At 45.0% G+C, this 19,035-nt stretch overlaps 2 protein-coding genes across 5 annotated transcripts in view; one reads left to right on the forward strand and one right to left on the reverse strand.

Annotated features, from left to right (window-relative positions):
- Nucleotides 1-9,779, forward strand: part of PROZ (protein Z, vitamin K dependent plasma glycoprotein) — a 32,304-nt gene extending 22,525 nt beyond the window's left edge. For both annotated transcript variants that reach the window (XM_083168710.1, XM_083168709.1), the window contains 3 exons: nucleotides 438-526; nucleotides 7,669-7,786; nucleotides 7,948-9,779. In XM_083168710.1, coding sequence (XP_083024836.1) covers nucleotides 438-526; nucleotides 7,669-7,786; nucleotides 7,948-8,468 — 728 coding nt within the window. In that variant the 3' untranslated portion in view covers nucleotides 8,469-9,779. The remainder of the gene's footprint in view (nucleotides 1-437; nucleotides 527-7,668; nucleotides 7,787-7,947) is intronic.
- PCID2 (PCI domain containing 2) overlaps nucleotides 9,259-19,035 on the reverse strand; it is a 28,676-nt gene continuing 18,899 nt past the window's right edge. For all 3 annotated transcript variants that reach the window (XM_083168711.1, XM_083168712.1, XM_083168713.1), the window contains exons 7-15: nucleotides 18,179-18,233; nucleotides 16,816-16,919; nucleotides 16,046-16,121; nucleotides 15,600-15,741; nucleotides 14,013-14,113; nucleotides 12,334-12,407; nucleotides 11,699-11,824; nucleotides 10,248-10,371; nucleotides 9,259-9,550 (exon numbers count right to left, since the gene is read on the reverse strand). In XM_083168711.1, coding sequence (XP_083024837.1) covers nucleotides 9,461-9,550; nucleotides 10,248-10,371; nucleotides 11,699-11,824; nucleotides 12,334-12,407; nucleotides 14,013-14,113; nucleotides 15,600-15,741; nucleotides 16,046-16,121; nucleotides 16,816-16,919; nucleotides 18,179-18,233 — 892 coding nt within the window. In that variant the 3' untranslated portion in view covers nucleotides 9,259-9,460. The remainder of the gene's footprint in view (nucleotides 9,551-10,247; nucleotides 10,372-11,698; nucleotides 11,825-12,333; nucleotides 12,408-14,012; nucleotides 14,114-15,599; nucleotides 15,742-16,045; nucleotides 16,122-16,815; nucleotides 16,920-18,178; nucleotides 18,234-19,035) is intronic.

Consider the following 19,035-nt stretch of genomic DNA (forward strand, 5'->3'; position numbering starts at 1 on the left):
GCACATGGTTTTGTCCATTTTGGAAATCATTTGCCTTTGCGAGTGAACAGAATAAGGGCCACAGACTGCCCTAATCCTGCCTGCGTCCTGTCTTGTGTGCTTGTATACACTCCAGAACCAAGCATACACAATGAAAGTTGATACAGGTTTTACACATTTCAATAACATGTGCTCTGCACTCCAGACAGACTATGTGTGTAAAGTGCAGGATAATTGGATGCTTGATGTAAAAGTACTTTTTCTGATTATATCATTGTGTCACCGGCAGCCCAACAGTTTATTATTCTGCTGTCATTAAGTGAGGTTTATCCTATGAAATAATTTAAAGTAAACTCTAGTATTTTGGTAAATGCAACTGCTGCTTTAATACATCATACATTGTTGTACTGCACACAATTTGTGGCGTCTAACAACATATAATAATCTTCCACCAATAGATCCTTATGCATGTGGGCAAATAATGAAAGATGACACTAGTACACTGTCAAGTCTCCATGATGACCACAATCATACTTTCCCTTGGCAGGTAACTTTAATTATATATTTTGCAGAAAGCAATACAATATTATGGTTCATTATTTGTATAAAAATGATTGATCATTTCCATAAAGATATATTTATTTTCTATATACCAGTGATCACTTCAATATCTACATCTGTGCTTAAGAAAAATAAATGACACAAAGCAATTAACACAACCGTTAAGTTATTATGTTTATTAGTATATAGCCACATTTTAAATACTTTTTTGTACTTATGAATATCATATTTTCTTTCCTTTTTTAATAGTTCCCTGCATTGTTGTTAACATAAAGCTTATTTAATATAGTGCATCACTCTGTTTTTCCGGTACTTGTGTATTAGCCGGGTGCCCAATTAGCATATGTATGCAGGCATAGGCCCAACGGCTGCCTAGCGTAGTGACTCCACAGCAGCCTGGCTCTGTCCCCAGCGTCCATGCCAAGCCTAGTGAGCGCCTCTCACACAGCGCCGGTAACTGGCAGATCCCCTGCGCTGGCGGACGCCGATGGAGAGGGGATCATGCGGGCACCGGCGGATAGGCGCTCCATCTGTCTGAGACGCAGGTGCGTCTCAGTAATTATAAGCACGTGCGCCTCATTCATAAAGTGCATCCTATGCACAATAAAAGGGGATTTTTGTCCTTACCTGGAAAATCCTTATTTCTGAATCCTTTGGTGGACACTGGGACAGTGGGAAGGGGGCGGAGCCATGGCGACAGGCACCAAGTAGCTAACACTTTAGTGGTGCAGCCCAGGCCCCTCCTTCCCCACACTCCATCCTAGGTCAGTTTAGACTACCACCGGACTTAGGAGCACAGGAAAGGAGAGAATGAAAAAAAGAGAGATCTTGTATTACCATGAACAAGAGCATTCCCTAAAACCAACCCATCAGCCGATCAGGGGCGTCTGGGCGGGCGCCCAGTGTCCACCAAAGGATTCAGAAATAAGGATTTTCCAGGTAAGGACAAAAATCCCCTTATTTCCTTCATGCCATTGGTGGCCACTGGGACAGTGGGACGTCCCACCGCTGTCCCCTCACGGGAGGGAACGCTCCTGAGCTGCAGAAAGAACGCCACGGCCGAACGCAGAGTCGACCTCGGTGAAAGTATCAAACCTGTAGTGGCGTATAAAAGTGTGCATGGAAGACCATGTGGCTGCGCGGCACAGCTGTTCTGCGGAGACTCCTGAAGCCGCAGCCCACGATGATCCTACCGAGCGAGTGGAATGGGCCGTGAGCCCTGCTGGCGCCGGCCTATTCGCCAGAAGGTATGCTTGCTGAACCGTAAGCCGCAACCACCTGGCAATGGACTGTTTAGATGCGGGCCAACCCCGCTTCTGATGATCATAAAGAACAAACAAAGCTTCTGTTCTTCTAATCTCCCTGGTCCTATCCACATAGATGCGAAGGGCCCGAACCACATCGAGAGCCCCTCCACTTCTTGAATCCTGGAAAGCAGGAACCACGATTTCTTGGTTTAGGTGAAACCTGGAGACCACCTTTTGCAGGTAACCCAACCTGGTACGGAGGACTGCCCGATCTTGGTGTAAAACCAAAAACGGTGGCTTGCAAGATAGAGCGGACAAATCCGAGACCCGCCTAGCTGACGCAATTGCCAGAAGGAAACACACCTTCCATGAAAGCCAACGCAACTCCACTGACTCCAGAGGCTCAAACGGAGCCACCTGAAGAGCTCTCAGAACCAAAGGCAGATCCCACGGGACTACAGGACTCCGAAAGGGAGGAGTCACGTGCATGACCCCTTGGAGGAAAGTGCGAACCTCCGGTCTTGTCGCAATGCGCCTCTGAAACAGAACCGAGAGCGCCGAGACCTGAACCTTCAAAGTGGAATGTTGAAGGCCCAAATCCACTCCCGACTGTAAGAAGGCCAAAACCTTGGGCAACGAGAACCTCCTTGGATTCTTCTCGTGCTCTTCACACCAGCGAAAGAAAGAACTCCAGATTCTGTAGTAGACTTTTGCTGAGGACGGCTTCCTGGCCGCTATCATGGTTCTTATCACCGAATCTGAGAACCCCCTGTCTCTTAAGATCTCCCTCTCAAGAGCCAGGCCGTCAAATCGAGACGAGCTAGGTTGGGATGTTGACAGGGTCCCTGAGACAGAAGGTCTGGCCGGAGAGGTAACCGCCACTGAGGTTCCTCCGCCATGAGCCGGAGATCGGCGTACCAGGCCCTGCGTGGCCAGTTTGGGGCCACCAGGATTACCCTTACCCGTTCCCGCTTGAGTCTTCTTAGGAACCGAGGAAGAAGAGCCACTGGCGGGAAGGCGTACACCAGATCGAACGGCCAAGGTGCCGACAGAGCGTCGACCAGAAATGCGCCTGGATCCCGAGTCCTGGACCCGTAGCAAGGCAACTTGTGATTCCACCGGGATGCCAGGAGATCTATCTGAGGCCTCCCCCAACGGAGGGTTAGAGAGTGAAACACCTCTGGATGAAGAGACCATTCTCCGGAGTGGATCTCTTGGCGGCTCAGAAAGTCTGCTTCCCAGTTTTCGACGCCGGGAATGTACACTGCCGACAATGCCAAGAGGTGACGTTCTGCCCAACGAAGAATTGGCTGTACCTCCAGAAAAGCTGCTCTGCTCCGAGTTCCCCCCTGGTGATTGATGTATGCCACCGCCGTGGCGTTGTCTGTCTGTACCTTGACTGCACGAGAGCAAATCAGGGGGGCCGCCTGGAGAAGGGCTAAGTAGATCGCCCTGAGCTCTAGAATATTGATCGGCAACCCCGACTCCTGGTGGGACCAAACTCCCTGGTAGGATCGGTCCTCCACCACCGCTCCCCAGCCCCTGAGGCTGGCATCTGTCGTCAAGAGTACCCAGTCGGAGACTAGGAAGGGCCGTCCCATGGACAGGTGGCGTGGCTTGAGCCACCAGAGCAACGATAGTCGAACCTCCTGAGAGAGTACTATCTCCTGCCTCTTCAGAGCCTGTGGTGAACGGTTCCAATACTTGAGGATCTGGTGTTGCAACGGACGAGAGTGAAATTGGGCAAATTCCACCATCTCGAAGCACGAGACCATCTTGCCCAAAATCTTCATACCTAGATGAAGAGAGACTCTCCTGTGCTTGAGAAACCCTCGTAAGAGGGCCTGCAAGGCCAGCCGCTTCTTGTCTGGAAGATAGACCCTCTGGGCCTGGGAATCCAGACGCGCTCCCAGATGTATCATCTCCTGGGAGGGTTCCAGGCTGGACTTGCGCCAGTTCACTAGCCAACCGTGAGCCTGGAGCAGGTCCAGCGTAATGCCTAGATGTTGTAGGAGTAGTTCTCTGGACTGTCCCAAAATCAGAAGGTCGTCCAGATAAGGCAGAATCCGCACTCCCTGGAGGTGAAGGAAGGCTGCCATAACTCCCATCACCTTCGTAAAGACTCTTGGTGCTGTAGAGATTCCGAAGGGTAGAGCCCGAAATTGGACATGAAGATCCTTGGTTGCAAACCGGAGGTACTTGCGGTGATCCGGATGTATCGGAACATGCAGGTATGCATCTCTGATGTCCAGAGATACCATGAAATCCCCCGGCTCCATTGCCTGTATAATGGACCGGAGGGACTCCATGCGAAACCGCGGAATGTTCAAGTAACAATTGAGATCCTTGAGATTCAGGATTGGTCGGAATGAACCATCCGGCTTCCCGATCAGGAATAAATTGGAGTAATAGCCGTGGCCCCTCTGCTGAGGAGGAACCACTTCTATCACCCGAGACTGGAGAAGAGTCTGAACCGAGGCGCTGAGAGCCTCCGCCTTCAGAGGACAGGCCGGGCGGCCCGTGATAAAGAATCGGGTCGGCGGACGCCTGTTGAAGGAGAGATAGTATCCTTCCGACACGATACTCAAAATCCAATTGTCCGATGTCGTCTCCCTCCATCTGTTGGCAAAATGGAGGAGGCGAGCCCCCACCGGCAGGGAGTCGACCTGAGGGGTCCCCGAGTCATTGGGAGGCCTTCTCCGGGGCCTTAGGAGGCTGACGTTTGCCAGACTGGGACTGTCTGCTCCTACCAAACGACTCCCTCCTGGGAGGACGGCTTCTCGTTGAAGATTGTCCCCTCGGCTTTCCCTGCGGCCGAAAGGAACGAAAGGACTGCTTCGGCTTAGAGGGTGCCGACGGGAGGAAGGCTGTCTTGGAAGTGGCTACCGTAGTCACAATTTTGTCCAGCTCCGGACCGAAAAGCATATCGCCCACAAAAGGAAGGGCCTCCAGGGCCTTTTTGGATTCTGCATCCGCATTCCAAGTGCGGAGCCACAAGGCTCTTCTGGCTGCAACCGAAGACGCCGAGATCCTAGAGGCTAACGTAGCCGTGTCCAGGGCCGCCTCGCCCAAATATGTGGAGGCTTCTCTGATATGGTCCACCAGAGAAAGCAGCTCCGACCTGCGTATGCCTGACGAAATGTTCTCCGTCAACATATCTGCCCATTTGCCTACCGCCCTAGCCACCCAGGCCGAGGCCAAAGCTGGCCTATTAAGCGTACCCGCATGAGTAAAGATAGATTTAAAGACATGTTCCATCTTTCTATCCGTGGGGTCCTTTAGAGCCGCCACAGTGGGAATAGGCAAGGTAGTAGCCTTTACCAGCCGGGCTATGTGGGAATCCACCTGAGGCGGGCGTTCCCATTTCGTGCGCCCGTCTGCCGGAAAGGGATAAGAAGAAACCATCCTTTTAGAAATTGTAAATTTCTTATTAGGAGCAGACCAGGCCTTTGCCAGATCTCCTTCCAGCTGCGTTGAAGATGGGAACACAGCCGGATCCTTCTTCTTGCGCTTAAACGAGGGTGCCTCCTCCGCAGGGGGTTGGTCTGGCTCCTGTATGTTTAAGCAAGAGCGGACCGCCTTCACCAGCGCATCTACCCTGGACTGGGTCATAACCTCGTCCTGGGAAGTAGCCTCCTCGTCAGGGTCGTCCGGGTCATCCAGGTCAACAGGGTCATCTGTGTCCGCCTGGTTGTCCTCTGAAGTATCCGTCCCCGTAGAGTCAGCTCTCTGGGTGCGGGTTCTGGGGTTCTTGCGCTTGCTAGCGGCACCCAGCAGGTTCTGTAGAGAGGAGGAAACCTGAACCAGTCCCTGCACTGAGGAAGAAAGGCCCTGTACCCAAACAGGCTCAGGCACCAGCAACTGAGGCTGGGACTGCGTGAGCGGGGCCGGTTGAGCTGGTGGAAGAGTCGCCTGTGAAGGCTGACTCAGCACTGGTGGGGGCTGAGGGTGTGAACGGGAAGCGGCTAGCTGTTCAGCAAGGTCCCTCATGGCCGTCGTCAGGGCCTGCGCCCAACCCGGTTCGCCGGAATGGGATGCCTGTAACGGGGCCGAATCCACAGAGTCCCCACCATTACAGCGTGTACACACACCCCCATGGTCTGTCGAGGTGGAAGAAAAATTCTCCTTGCACCTAACACACTTAAAGGCCCTCAGGGCAGGAGCGTCCCCTGACCGCGAGGGTCCTGTGGACTTTGGGCCTGACTTAGAAGTCATGGCTATGCTCTATTACACTTCAATACAAGACAGAGTGAATAGAGAGATTTGCACAGAAAAAACCCCTATAAAGAGAGGGGTGTGAAAACACAGCACTGAACACCTCAAGGGTGCAGTGTCAATGTAATACAACCTGACCCGTCTGAAGACTGGGGAAGGAAGGGTGCCACAGTGTCCACACAAAAGCTGCTGCTCCTCTGCACCGATGTGTGACAGAGTCAAGCCTCCATTAGGACAGGACGCTGGCAGTCCCCGGCGGGAACTCATATAGAGGCTCCCTGCCGGGGATTGGGCGGGGAGGAGGTGAGGGACCTCCCCCCCCTCCTGGAACCTTGCCAGGGCTGATAAAAATATGGCGGCCCCCACCGCTACAATAATAGCCCTGGTGGTCTAGTGGCCTCGGTTCCCCCTGTGAGGACCGAGTGTCACTGCCAGGAAACCGCCGGGAGCGCACCCACCCCCGGCGGCTACGTGCGCTGGGTTCCCTCCCTCCGGCGTCTCCAGACGCCGCTGCGAGACCGAGCGTCTCGCGGTCACCGTTGCGGGACAGAGTCAAGCTTCCATCGGGAAGCGTCTCTGTCTCGCGTCTCATTGCGGTCACCGTTGCGGGACAGAGTCAAGCTTCCATCGGGAAGCGTCTCTGTCTCGCGTCTCCCCCAGCCGCGATACCGCTGCGTGCTGTGGGGAGGGAGGGGGGGAAGTGCGGCTTACCTGCTCCGTGGCGCACGGTCCCTCTGTGCTGGGACCCAGCCTGCAGGTCCGTGGCAGTTCACGACGAGCTGGCTCCGGAGCAGGTGAGCAGCCTGGGTGGTCCACCCGGCTTGCTCACCGCAAGTGTAAAAAAAAAAAAAAACTTTTTTTAAAAAACGCTGCAGAAAACTGCAGCAGCTACTAAAAAACGTGCCTGTGCTCCTAGGCACCAAGAAAAAACTGACCTAGGATGGAGTGTGGGGAAGGAGGGGCCTGGGCTGCACCACTAAAGTGTTAGCTACTTGGTGCCTGTCGCCATGGCTCCGCCCCCTTCCCACTGTCCCAGTGGCCACCAATGGCATGAAGGAAATAGGAGGCATTTTCAAACCCCCAGCAACCACGCCAGCCCGAAGCGTGGCGAGCAGACGTGTTGCGCGTCCTCCCTACCTGTTCATACCCCCACTATCCACGTCGGCGTAGAGTTGCTTTTAAAAAGTGTGGCGAAGGGACGCGGAACACATGTTAAGTAATCCCTGTCCGCTCGCCACACTTTTTAAAATCAACTCCATGCCGACGTGGATAGTGGGCGTATGAACAGGTTGGGAGGACGTGGAACACGTCCCCTCGCTGTGCTCGCCATGCTTCGGGCTGGCGTGGATACTGGGGGTTTGAAAATGCCTCCTTTATTGTGCATAGGACGCACTTTATGCATGAGGCGCACGTGCTGATTCTGACAGGGACGCTCGTGGGAACACTACGCTACTTCTGACTGACTAGGCTAACTATGCTGAACGTGGGAACACTACACTGATTCTGACAGCGCCGCTACACTAACTACGTACCGGGCGCCCGGCTAATACACAAGTACCGTTTTTCCTTCCTATTGTATTTGCTGTGGCCAACACAACGGCTTTCACAATTGTTCCTACTGTGCTCTAACACAATGGAATTGTCTTAAAACATATTTTATTTAAAGGTGCTGCTCTTAAACTCAGAGGGGACACCGTACTGCAGTGGGGTTATACTCTCTCAGTCTATGGTACTGACCACTGCAATATGCAGCCACCGGCACAGTTCTTCTTTTATCCTCCTAGGTAAGTGCTATACAGATCTCGTAGGCTGCTAAAAGTTTGGAGAGATTACATTCCTCTTCTAAAATAGACGAGTGTGGCTTTCCAAACTGCCCCGTTCCCAAAATTACCTTTATGGGTTGAATAACTCCACTAAGCTGACAAGACTGATTTATATTTCATAGGAAACAATAATACGAACACCACCCAAAAGATCCAGGTGGAAAGTCATCACGTGCACCCAAAGTATTCTATAGACACCAAAGAAAACAATATTGCTCTGCTTAAGCTCCAAGACAACATCACGTTTCACAGACATTCTCTGCCCATCTGCATTCCCCAGAAAGACTTTGCAGAGAATGTGCTTATGCCACGTGTGCCTGGTACAGTCAGCAGCTGGCGGATGCCCTCACAGAACACTAGTCTGGGAATGACGCCTATTCAGTTTTCCGTTACAGAGGCTGATAAAGGAACTTGTGAATATGCTTTAAATGTAACGCAAACTAACCGAATGTTCTGTGGACTATCAAAAACAAACATTGACTCTGTACTGGCTGATGGGAGCCATCTTGCCACTAAACACAACGGCACCTGGTTTTTGACTGGGATCATGGGATTATTAAATCCGGAATCAAGAAATCAAAATGTATTTTTATTTACTAAAATATCCAGATACCTGATGTGGTTGGTTGAGAACACCACTTAATATACCATTGTAAATGCTAGTCAACTGTAAATTATCATTGGTCAGCTTTATTTACCAAATAGTATATGTCTCAGTATCAGTCTGTTATTCACAGAACACTACTGTATATCCCAAAGTGCAGATATGCTATGGATTTGTAATGATTATCTCCATATATATATAATCTTTCATAAGTCTGAGTTGTTAATAAAATTGAATCAAACCATGTTTAATTCTGTACAGCAAAATAAGTCAGTCAACATTAATGAGAACTATATTTGTTGAAGATCTATTTCAAGCATAATCTATATATGTATGGGGTTGGGATCATTTGGTCTACAGCATGATGGTCGAGTCATTAGGTCGACATGGGAAAATGTCGACATGGTTCTAGGTCGAAAGGTCATTAGTTCGACAATGTCTAGGTCGATAGTCAAAAGGTCGACATGGGGTTTTCACTGGTTTTTGACCTGAATGTCAACACAGTCGACAGACACAGTTTAAAGTGCACCGGATCCGCTCGCAATGCGTCGGGCACACTATTTTATTCTCCCACCACGCCATAGTGGATGATCGGGCATGAAATACCTCCTGTCGGCACATGTCAGCTCGACACTGTCGAACTAATGACCTGTTGACCTAGAACCATGTCGACCTTTTCCTATGGCACCCTAGACCTATGTCGACCTAATGACTGTCTACCATCATGCTGTAGGCCAAATGACCGCATCCCATATGTAGTGTTGACATTGTGATAGATTTATCAAATGGAAAGAAATGGAGTCTAAACAAGAACTAGATTTACAGCAGGTGCAGAAAAATAACTTTATTTTGATGCGAATATGATGTGTAGTAAAAAAAAAAGCTAAAATGTACAATTTTGTAACAAAGAACTTGTTTCTTGGCAAAGGTATTTGTTACTGTAGCACTGATTTCCGCCAAAGATATGTCATTATTGAACCCGAAATGCATCCCACTGGCAGGCCAGAGAATTCTTCATCTTAAACAAGTTCTTAGCAGACTGTTGACAGTGGTGGAAAAGGGTTTTGTTTGCTCACCACAAGCTTTTGATGCTGATGTGAAATGTAACCTTTAATATGTCCCTAAGAAAAGAAAATACTTTCAGTCACATATCACTGCAGAACAATTATATAACAATAGTAAAATGATCAACTTCAAAATTTTACAATTTAAAACAGAATTAATGGAAACCAGCATGTTTAACCCTTTGAGTGCCAAGTGAATTTGTCAATATAGGTATGACATTTGTATTCATCATAATGACCTATAATGTTTACCTTATATAGGAAATATAATCTTTTTTTTATTTTTACACAACATTTTTATTTAAAATTTATATAACAAATGTGAGCAGCGCTGGCATTTTTAGCGGATATTTTGCACTCAAATGGTTACTAAAGACAGAATGTGACAAAATATTAACTCTATAATTCATGAAGGTTATTAGGGGCAGATTCAAGTACCTGTGGGTTGTGTCACATGTTTTTTCTACTAGGGACAGTGTTGTCTCAGGATTATTTAATTAAAGACCCGCTATCAGCACATGAGCAGCGCACAGATGTTTCATAGAACCTGACAGCATTAGAAATCTAAATAAACTCACCTTAAAACTAAGTCAACAAGATTTTTTTCTTTTTTTTTTTAAACAATTGTAGATTTAACATGGAGCTGTTAAATTAAAGGCTTCACAGCTCAGGATTATAAACTACATTTAAAAATGCATGTTGAATTACTAATCCCATTCTGTAATACTGGAAATAAAAAAAAAGGCATGTGTACCATGTAAATGAGATTAGCTATAATACAATGAACTTCATCGATATCCACATCTTCCACTTTCAAGAATTTTAGGGCAACCAAAAACGCATCCATAGACAGCTGATGTGTCCTTAGTAACAGACACCTGGAAAACAGAGAAGATAAAATAACAGAGATCACATGTATTGTACACATGCACACACAAGGGTTCATTTTTTTGGCAGAATCTAACGCACCTACTGTATCACTATATTTTTGGAGTATGGGAGGAAACTGAAGAGCCCAGAGGAAAAATAAGCTTATGTGGGGAGAGCCCTGCTGTGAGTGAGTATATATATATATATATATATATAATTTTTATTTATTTTGGGGGGGGGGGGGACGCAACTCACTCTTCTTCCCTATAACCCCCTTTACCCAAGCTCCGCTTCACTTAACCATAACCTAAAACTGGCAGGCAAGAAAAGGAACAGAGCACAACAGACATGCATTCCTGGGTTGCAAACCTATTCTGTCTCAGTAGGATATAGCTCTCACTATTGTCAAAACGATAGTTACCCAATATTACTAAGGTTGATCAATATTACAAGGTTAAAAGGGTGACTTTTCTTTGTCTGTATTGTAGACCATAGGCTCAAACTCGGTCCTCAGGACCCCAAGAACTTATGATTTCCAGTTCTCTTAAAAAAATCGCAAGTGAAATAATTAGCTCCACCTGTCATCTTTTAAAATGTGTCAGTGAGTAATGAGTGCACCTGCTTTGTGACCTGGAAAACATTAACTATTTGGGCACCTGAGGACCAAGTTTGAGAACCTATATTTTACATATATGCCAAATGTTAAATTATTCATTTTAAATACATGATTCTTTTAATTACAAAACATTTTCACACAATTCCACCAGAGTCAAAGGAATGGGTGGACGAATTGTAATGGCCACAGAACTGAGAGCAAGGTTGATTAAACATGTTACTGGTTCTAAGACCAGTATTTAAGAGGATGTTTTTCTGCTTTGGTTGCAAAGATGACCGTTCACAACCAAGGGACCAGTCCAGGAAATCGGTCTTCCAGCTGTCCTCCTCTGGAATATTGGTCGCAGATATACAGCAGGGTGCTCCTGTCATGACTTGGGAGAGGCGAGTGAAACCTTAATGGTTCAGATAAGCCACCACTCAGACATTATCGGCCTGGTCCCTGACTTTAGAGAACAGTGTCCTGGTGGTCAGGGGTAGCTGCTTTTACATTGTACATCAGTTCATTTTTGCACACATTTTTATTTTTTTATGGAAACCTGCTTACCATATCCTAGATGGTCTCCTTCCAAACTTGGTGCAATTCTGATTGCTAGATGAAGCTACAGACAGCTTGGAATAGGGGAAGTTTAATTACGGCTACCCTGAACTCCATGAGAAGACTAACTGCTAGCAAAGCAAAGCACAAGACAGGCGCAAAGTGAAACAGCATGTACTTACACTTTCTTAAATAGGTTCCTGTAAGTGATTATTCTTAGCTTCTCCAGAATCAAAAAGATGCCGCAGCGGATGAAGAAGGACTCGTGTTTAGCTAAAGCCTCAGAAAGAAGGAGCAGGTTTCCTTCACTGGGAAAACACATAGGCTGGTTACAATGGGTCTTTCTTATGCAGCTGGTACAATCAGTTACATCAATACAAACTTCTATTGAATTTGTGTTCATGCAAAATACAAGAATGTATACTGACAGAAGCACACAGAATAAAATATTTTTAGTAACTTATTTGTATTAAGACAATAACATAGGATGTGAATACTAATAAAAGCTGCCCCAGTTCATTTTAGTGGTCCCATGTTCCATTACTTCAGTATGACCATCCAGCAATATAACCGAGAGAAGAGATTCCTAACCGGGACCAAAACAGTCTGAGAATCAGCTTCTGCAGGTGCTGCCTTTATTTTTTCATTACTAATTTTACAACCTGATCAGTAATAACAGACATATGATATGACAAGATCTGTCATAATAAATTATACTGAGCTTAGTGTATTTTATTTGTAAAGGCAAGAACCGATAATCGTATCATTGGATTGGGCCAGTGACTTCTATACCACAACAATCTGTAATGCACAGTACCTGACAGCCTTTGTAACTTCTGCAAATTGCATCAAGTCATATTGTTTCAGCAGCTGAATAGTCGGCATGTGACCCTAAGCAGAGAGAGGAAACATGTAAGTGACAAGAGAGCACAGAGAACACACACACTCTACTACAGATATATCCTCATATACATTTGTTGCAATCCTGCCAAATATCCCCTCTCAGCACGGCAGGTCGCACAAGGCTCTGCTAGTGTGGGGAGTCTTCTTCACTAAAAACAGGTTGGAGTAAAAAACAAAAACAACAGAAACAACCCTTTCCTATTTATTTACAGTTTCTTATATAGCGCAGCATATTCCGTTGCGCTTTCCAATTTCTTTCTCTAGGTCATTGGTACATCACCTTAATATTCATTAACTTGGTCACAATTTCTTTCTATATCTCTTCCTCGCAGTCTTGAATCCAAAAACCTGTTCCCTTTGGATACTGTAGAAATTGTTTGCTGTAGTTTTGTTAAATTACTCTGATGACCTATATGATGTCATGAACATCAATTTTGCAATATTCTACAAAGGTCAGAATCCTATTAGAATAGAGATGCCTTTGTCATTATCTGGATTCTTCCTATATGACTGACGAAAGGAATGTTGTGATGTTCCAAAAGAACCTCTTCTGCTATCTTGTCAGCTTGGTTTATAGCTCTTGACATCCTTAAAGCTTGGTGCCTAGTAGCAGAGGGTAACGTAGCCAGTTTGCTTTTTAGAATGTGCATCCACAAACCACAACAGCAACCACAATGCTTTGTGTTCACTCTAGGATTTTTTTAGGGCAGGGTGCTGACCACTGGACAGGAATCTTATCCTCTAAATCAGTATGCATATTAGAGCTCCAAAGTCTGAGAGCCCTAGATGCTGAAAATATAGAAATACCCAATTTAAGGGCCACAGCAGAAGGAAAATGCAATTTCTTAAAGCAGTGGTTCCCAACCCTGGTCCTCAAGTACCCCCAACAGTGCACGTTTTCCAGGTCTCCACACATAATCACAAGTGACATAATTAGCTCCACCTGTGGATCTTTTAAAATGTGTCTGAATAATGAGTGCACCTGCTGGGTGACCTGGAAAACATGCACTTTTGGGGGTACTTGAGGACCAGGGTTGGGAACCACTGTCTTAAAGGAATTCTCCATTCTCAACATACTTTCTACCATAACTGGAAACTTCTATCTCATCTTCTAATAATTCACCAGAACAACACAGCACCTTTATAGTTAAAACCAGCCTGAGAAAAGAGGGAGGAGTGAGGTTATATCCCACCAGGTGGGCGGTCCCTAGTAAAACCAGACAAGGGAGGATATGGCTCCATGGGAATCGAAGAAAAACCTTCAAATTATACATGTACTCATTGTAGGGTACTTGGACGATAGGTCGATCCCATATGGTTGACATGATTTGAAAGGTCGAGATGTAAAAGGTCGACAGGTACACAAGGTTGACAGACTCAAATGGTCGGCAAATTTTTTTAAAAAAAAAGTAGTGTTCACCATTTCTTTGTGTCAACCTTTTCACATGTCGACTTTTTAAACCAGTCTACCTCTTCCACATCAACTATATGGGTCGACTTACTGACTGCCAACCTCATAAGGCTCGTCCCAGTGATCTATACCCTCACTGTAGACAATTAAACATACATCAGTGTAAATGCTGGCCCACTCACCAACAGCATCTTTACAGGCAGCAAGTATATGAGAATCATTCTTTTATTTTTCTGACAGGAATTGGGACAGTTCTTAAAAGCAAATGATAGGTATTCCTCAGCTGGGAAAAGAAAAACACAAGCACATTTACATGGACAAAGCTTTATACAATAATCCATTACAACTAGTAAACATTATCTAAAACTAGGAATACGATATGAATATATGCAGGTTAGCCAGAGTCTGTATCACCTCTAGAGGCCTGGTGTTCCGTGGCCGATGCTCACTAGTGACCATCACTGCTGTGCATGAGAAATCTATCTAGATAGGAATGCTGAATCCAAACATTTATTCCAAATGCAGTCAGTGTTTGCAGAACCCCACAGGGGCGAACCCTAGGGATGGATATCAACCCAACAGATGTCCCTAAAACATCATTACCTAGAGCTGGATGATTTTACCATTGATGGGGAAAGTGCAAATGCTTTTCAGCCACTGATGGTGGGTGTGGGGGGTAAAGGTGATGTGCTTTTATTTTCATACCAATGGCACTGCACTGAAGCTTACATACTTACTCCAAGCAAATTACTTACTTAATAAACTAATCAGTACATTCTGTGTGCTGTATTGAGTAACTGCAGCTGCAGACTGCAGACATACAAGCTGTTAGTCTGTTAAAATTGATGTTAGCAGCTGGTTTATAAGGACCGTCTTTGCTTGCAACAGCCATCCACCGCAAACTGACTCCAGATTAGTTGCTGCTGAGTTCAACACGCATTGCATAGCACCTGACGCTAGAAGATTTTTAGACAACCTGGAGTGACAAGAGGGGCTGTTTGGCATAACTCTACAAACAACATCTTGGGGCATCAATGGGAGACTTTGGGGGGTATTCAATCTCCGGCGAGCACCTCCCATCGGGGAGATGCCCGCCGGGCCCTATTCAATGCTGTCTTCCCCGACAGCATTGAGCAGGGTATCTCGGCAGAACGAGCCCGACATTACTAGCTGTCGGGCTCGTTCTGCCGAGAACAGCCGGCAAGTGACGAGCTGCCGGCTGCAGCTCTCCTCTTCCCGGCCGCAACTCGCGGCCACGCCCCCTTTTCGCTCCCCGGCAGGCGGGACATTGAATCCCGTCTGCGTTTTCTCGGTCGAGCTGACCGAGAACGGGACTGGGTCACGGCGGTCGAGCTGACATTGAATACCCCCCTTTATGTTCGCTCCTGCACTGATGATTGGTACCCAAGGAAGAGCAAAGCTATTGTAACAGTTTCTTAGGCCGGGGATTGAGGTGATTGTGACAGAAATGGTACAGAATAATCCAAATGCACCAGAGCCAGTAATAATCATACAGTTTGCCATGACAGGACAACATTATGCATGCACATATTTTACAATGTATTATATGTGTTTGGATATATGTTTTTAATTCAACGGATTTGTAGTTAGCTGCATTTTGTGTTTTTCTCTTGGCTTCTTGGTGCCACTTTATATAGGAGCAAACTAGTACCATCCAATACACTGTACGAAAAAGGCCACAGTTGCGTGAAATAGATGCAGACATCTTAAAACTACACATTTCAATAAAATATTTCTATATTATATACCTTTCTTGAAATCACTGTCAAACATGGCTTTGCGTCCCACATAGTATTTGTAAGTGACCCTTTGGGACATTGCGTAGTCATCTTTAAAATTGGAGCTATCGATAGCTCGGATTAAAGGTTTGCATAAGTGAAGTTTGCTGATCTGTAAGTGAGAAGCAGAGGAACGGGTTTATGAAGTGGACTGTAAAGGAGGAAGGAATTTCACTCAACCATAGAATCAGGACAGAAACTTGTACAAACTTAGAAAATAGAATAGACATGCAATAGCATAGGATCTGCATGCAATAAAAAAATATATATATTCATAATATGGTGAAAGCTAATATTGTATTATTTTAACATTATGCATTAAAAATGTGTTGTAATGAAAAAGGGGTATTACATTGTCAAAGCTTAAAAATGATACCAGAATTTTTAAAAAGTGTCAAAACAATATGAAAGCATACCTTAAAATAAATCTTAAAAAGCTGATTGACGAGAAACAGCATCCCCCACTTTTTGGAGTCATCGAAGGCAGCACGGCTGTTATTAAAAAGCAAAAAGTTATAAAGTATCCAATCCAAACCTAAATAGCTAACAGAACATGTTGTGCTACTAATTTCTACATTTGTAGAATTTGTTAAAAAATGGAATTGTAAAAGTATTCCACAGAAGAGAGGAAATGGTTTATTGATTTGTTTCAGTAAATCCCTCTCCAGCTACTGTATATTGCAGAATGTGGCACTTAATCAGCCGTCTCGTCCTTACATTTAAAATGCTGAGATCCTCTGGTGCATGGTGGGACTTTGGCTCAGATAAGGGTATATAACTCCCTAACAAGGGGCCTTATTCAGCATGGATCACTAATGGGAGTATTTGCAGTGGACTGTGCAGATGGGGGAAAAAAAATACAGCTTGCTAATTTGCGAGAGAGTTGCTAATCGCAATCCACTCACAAATCCATATGCAATTTCCTGAAGATTCAAAGAGACTTTGACGCCTATGAAAATGTGAGTAGGTCTAAGGCCTCCACTAATCTGTGATGGACAGTAAATGGTCAGCGCTGACATTACAGACCCTCCTCAGAAAGGCCTGGACACGCCTGCACCTTTCCCGTCAAATGCCGGCTTCTTGCACAATCGCAGTCGATTGATAATCACTGGATTCATAAATTTTCTAATTAGCAATCCAGGCAGATTAAGGCCCAAAGAATTTATCAAGACACAGATATACTCACGTATCACTTGCACACACTCTGAAGCAGCTCATTAGTAGCTCAGCAGCTTTCTCTAACATATCTCCAATTTTCCCTTTTCCTTTTTTAACCAGCTGAAGATCTGCCTAAATAAATGAAAACGTATAAGATTTAAAACAACTCTATCCTACTGTTTTATCAGCTGACTTCTTTTCAGATTCTGTCCTAAGCTTCTAGGAGGATCTTTAATCAGCCACGGTAATTTACCATGGCTAACAGACTCCCCTGGGGAAAGTCCATAGTTCCTGATGCCGTTAGACATTGGCGATTTTCTTTTCACTTGCCTGAGGCAGGTGGGGCGGCATATGGGAAAATGTCTGTTCAAAAAAAGGCGGTATAATTAAAAAGCGCAATGCAAAACATTGGGCAAAAATCACAATACCACCCTGTTTTTGTCACAGTGCTTATGGATCTAAATAAACTACACCATGAAATGGAGTATAGCAGTAGTATTTTAACATCTATAACAAAGCTACATACTGTATATTATATAATACAAAATTTGGGCCCTAGAACTAAAAGAGTTGTCTATAACATTTCTCTCTGTGTGGAAAATATGTCTGTTCTAATTTCCAAAGTAGTACAACTAATATGGGACACCCATTAAACTAAAAACAATACCCTGCAGGCTTCTTTATAGACAGATTGATCCAATATGGTTTTCATAAAAGATCTGTACAGACAGGATAGACAGAATAAGCCTCAAGGTCAGAGTCAAGTGTGTGACTGTCTGAATGAATGTATTACTACGTTTACACCACATAGGTTTTTCTCATTTACTTTTGAATTTTTTTTTTATATCCATTCCGTGTCAAATCAACAGGGAGCACAACCATATAATGGGGGTTATACAGACCTGATCGCTGCTGTGCAAATCCATACAGCGACCGATTATTGAAAGACTATGGATCATAGCATGCATGTGTGAGGTTAAACAGCGACAAAGTTCACTGATTACTCTATTCGCAAGTTGATAGAACGGAAAGTCAAAAATGTAGTCTGGCGACGAATGGGACCGCTCATGACCGTCGCTATGGGCTGTACATACAGATCGCTTAGAAATAAGGATAAACAGTACTAAAGGCCCCATGTGTATGGGCCTTTAGCGCTGTCCCAGCATATTGATGCACCTGTCACAACATAGAGGAAACACCCATCTTGGCAACTGAACCAATATCAAGGATATTGCAGGAAACAGGATATCACTGATGCTGAAGTGCTCAATGGTGCCTAGTGATCGTCTGCATTCTACTAAATATTGGTACCGCCAATCACACATTTACCACCACAGGATGCAGATGATGGGTAAACTATGGCAATGTCAAAATATGCAAACTTTACTTACACTATTGGCAAAGTTCCGCAAATCCAGAGTAATTGTATACATAACTGGCAAGGCCCTGCAATAGGAGACAGAATTATTTTAATAATATTAATATACTAGTGATCAGCCTGTCAACAGAAAAAAACATATCAGTACTTCGGCATCTGTACGTGCCCGAACGGAGCAACAATTAACTTGCATCACCAGTGTGCACAACGTTTGCATTCTCCCCACATAGGTGAGGAGCAGTGTTAGCCTAGATTATATAGGATCGACATTACTGTACATGGAAAACTATAGCGCATTACTGCCGCTGCTGATGTCAATTTTCACAAGATCATTAAAAAATAAACGCAGTAGAATTTTGGCCAAGGCAATGGGGTTAATGATTGACAAAGAATTACCTAAATTGAAAATCTCTAGTGTAGTTTTCTACTTACATGACAAATGTCAATAATGTGCTAAAGTGTGTTTCTAAAAAATCCGTTACATAAACCAAAAAAATAAAACTACTTCTGCCCTTATTCCAAAGTTCATGAGATACTAACCCCCAGTGGATTCAGTAAGGCATGTGCTTTGTAATGAAAAAAAGTTCAGTTTAATGTCCGCATATTTAGAGAAGGGTCAGTGTATATTTACATGGCATGTATTATACTTTATATTAACTGTAGGTAAGATAACAGTAAAGACGCTTTTCAACATTAATAATTATTAAAAGGCTGTATTGTGGTGTAAAATAATGCTTCTGAAATAACACACAAACAACACACTTCACTAAAAAAAAGCAAAGCATAATGTCTTTACACCTGTAGCAGCATGTGGCCACATTATGAGAGACAGATGTGTCCTTTCTCATTTTGCCTCCATATGTAATGAGT

Source organism: Crinia signifera, chromosome 2 (genome assembly GCF_055691185.1).
Source record: "Crinia signifera chromosome 2, ASM5569118v1, whole genome shotgun sequence".
NCBI classification, from domain to species: Eukaryota; Metazoa; Chordata; class Amphibia; order Anura; family Myobatrachidae; genus Crinia; species Crinia signifera.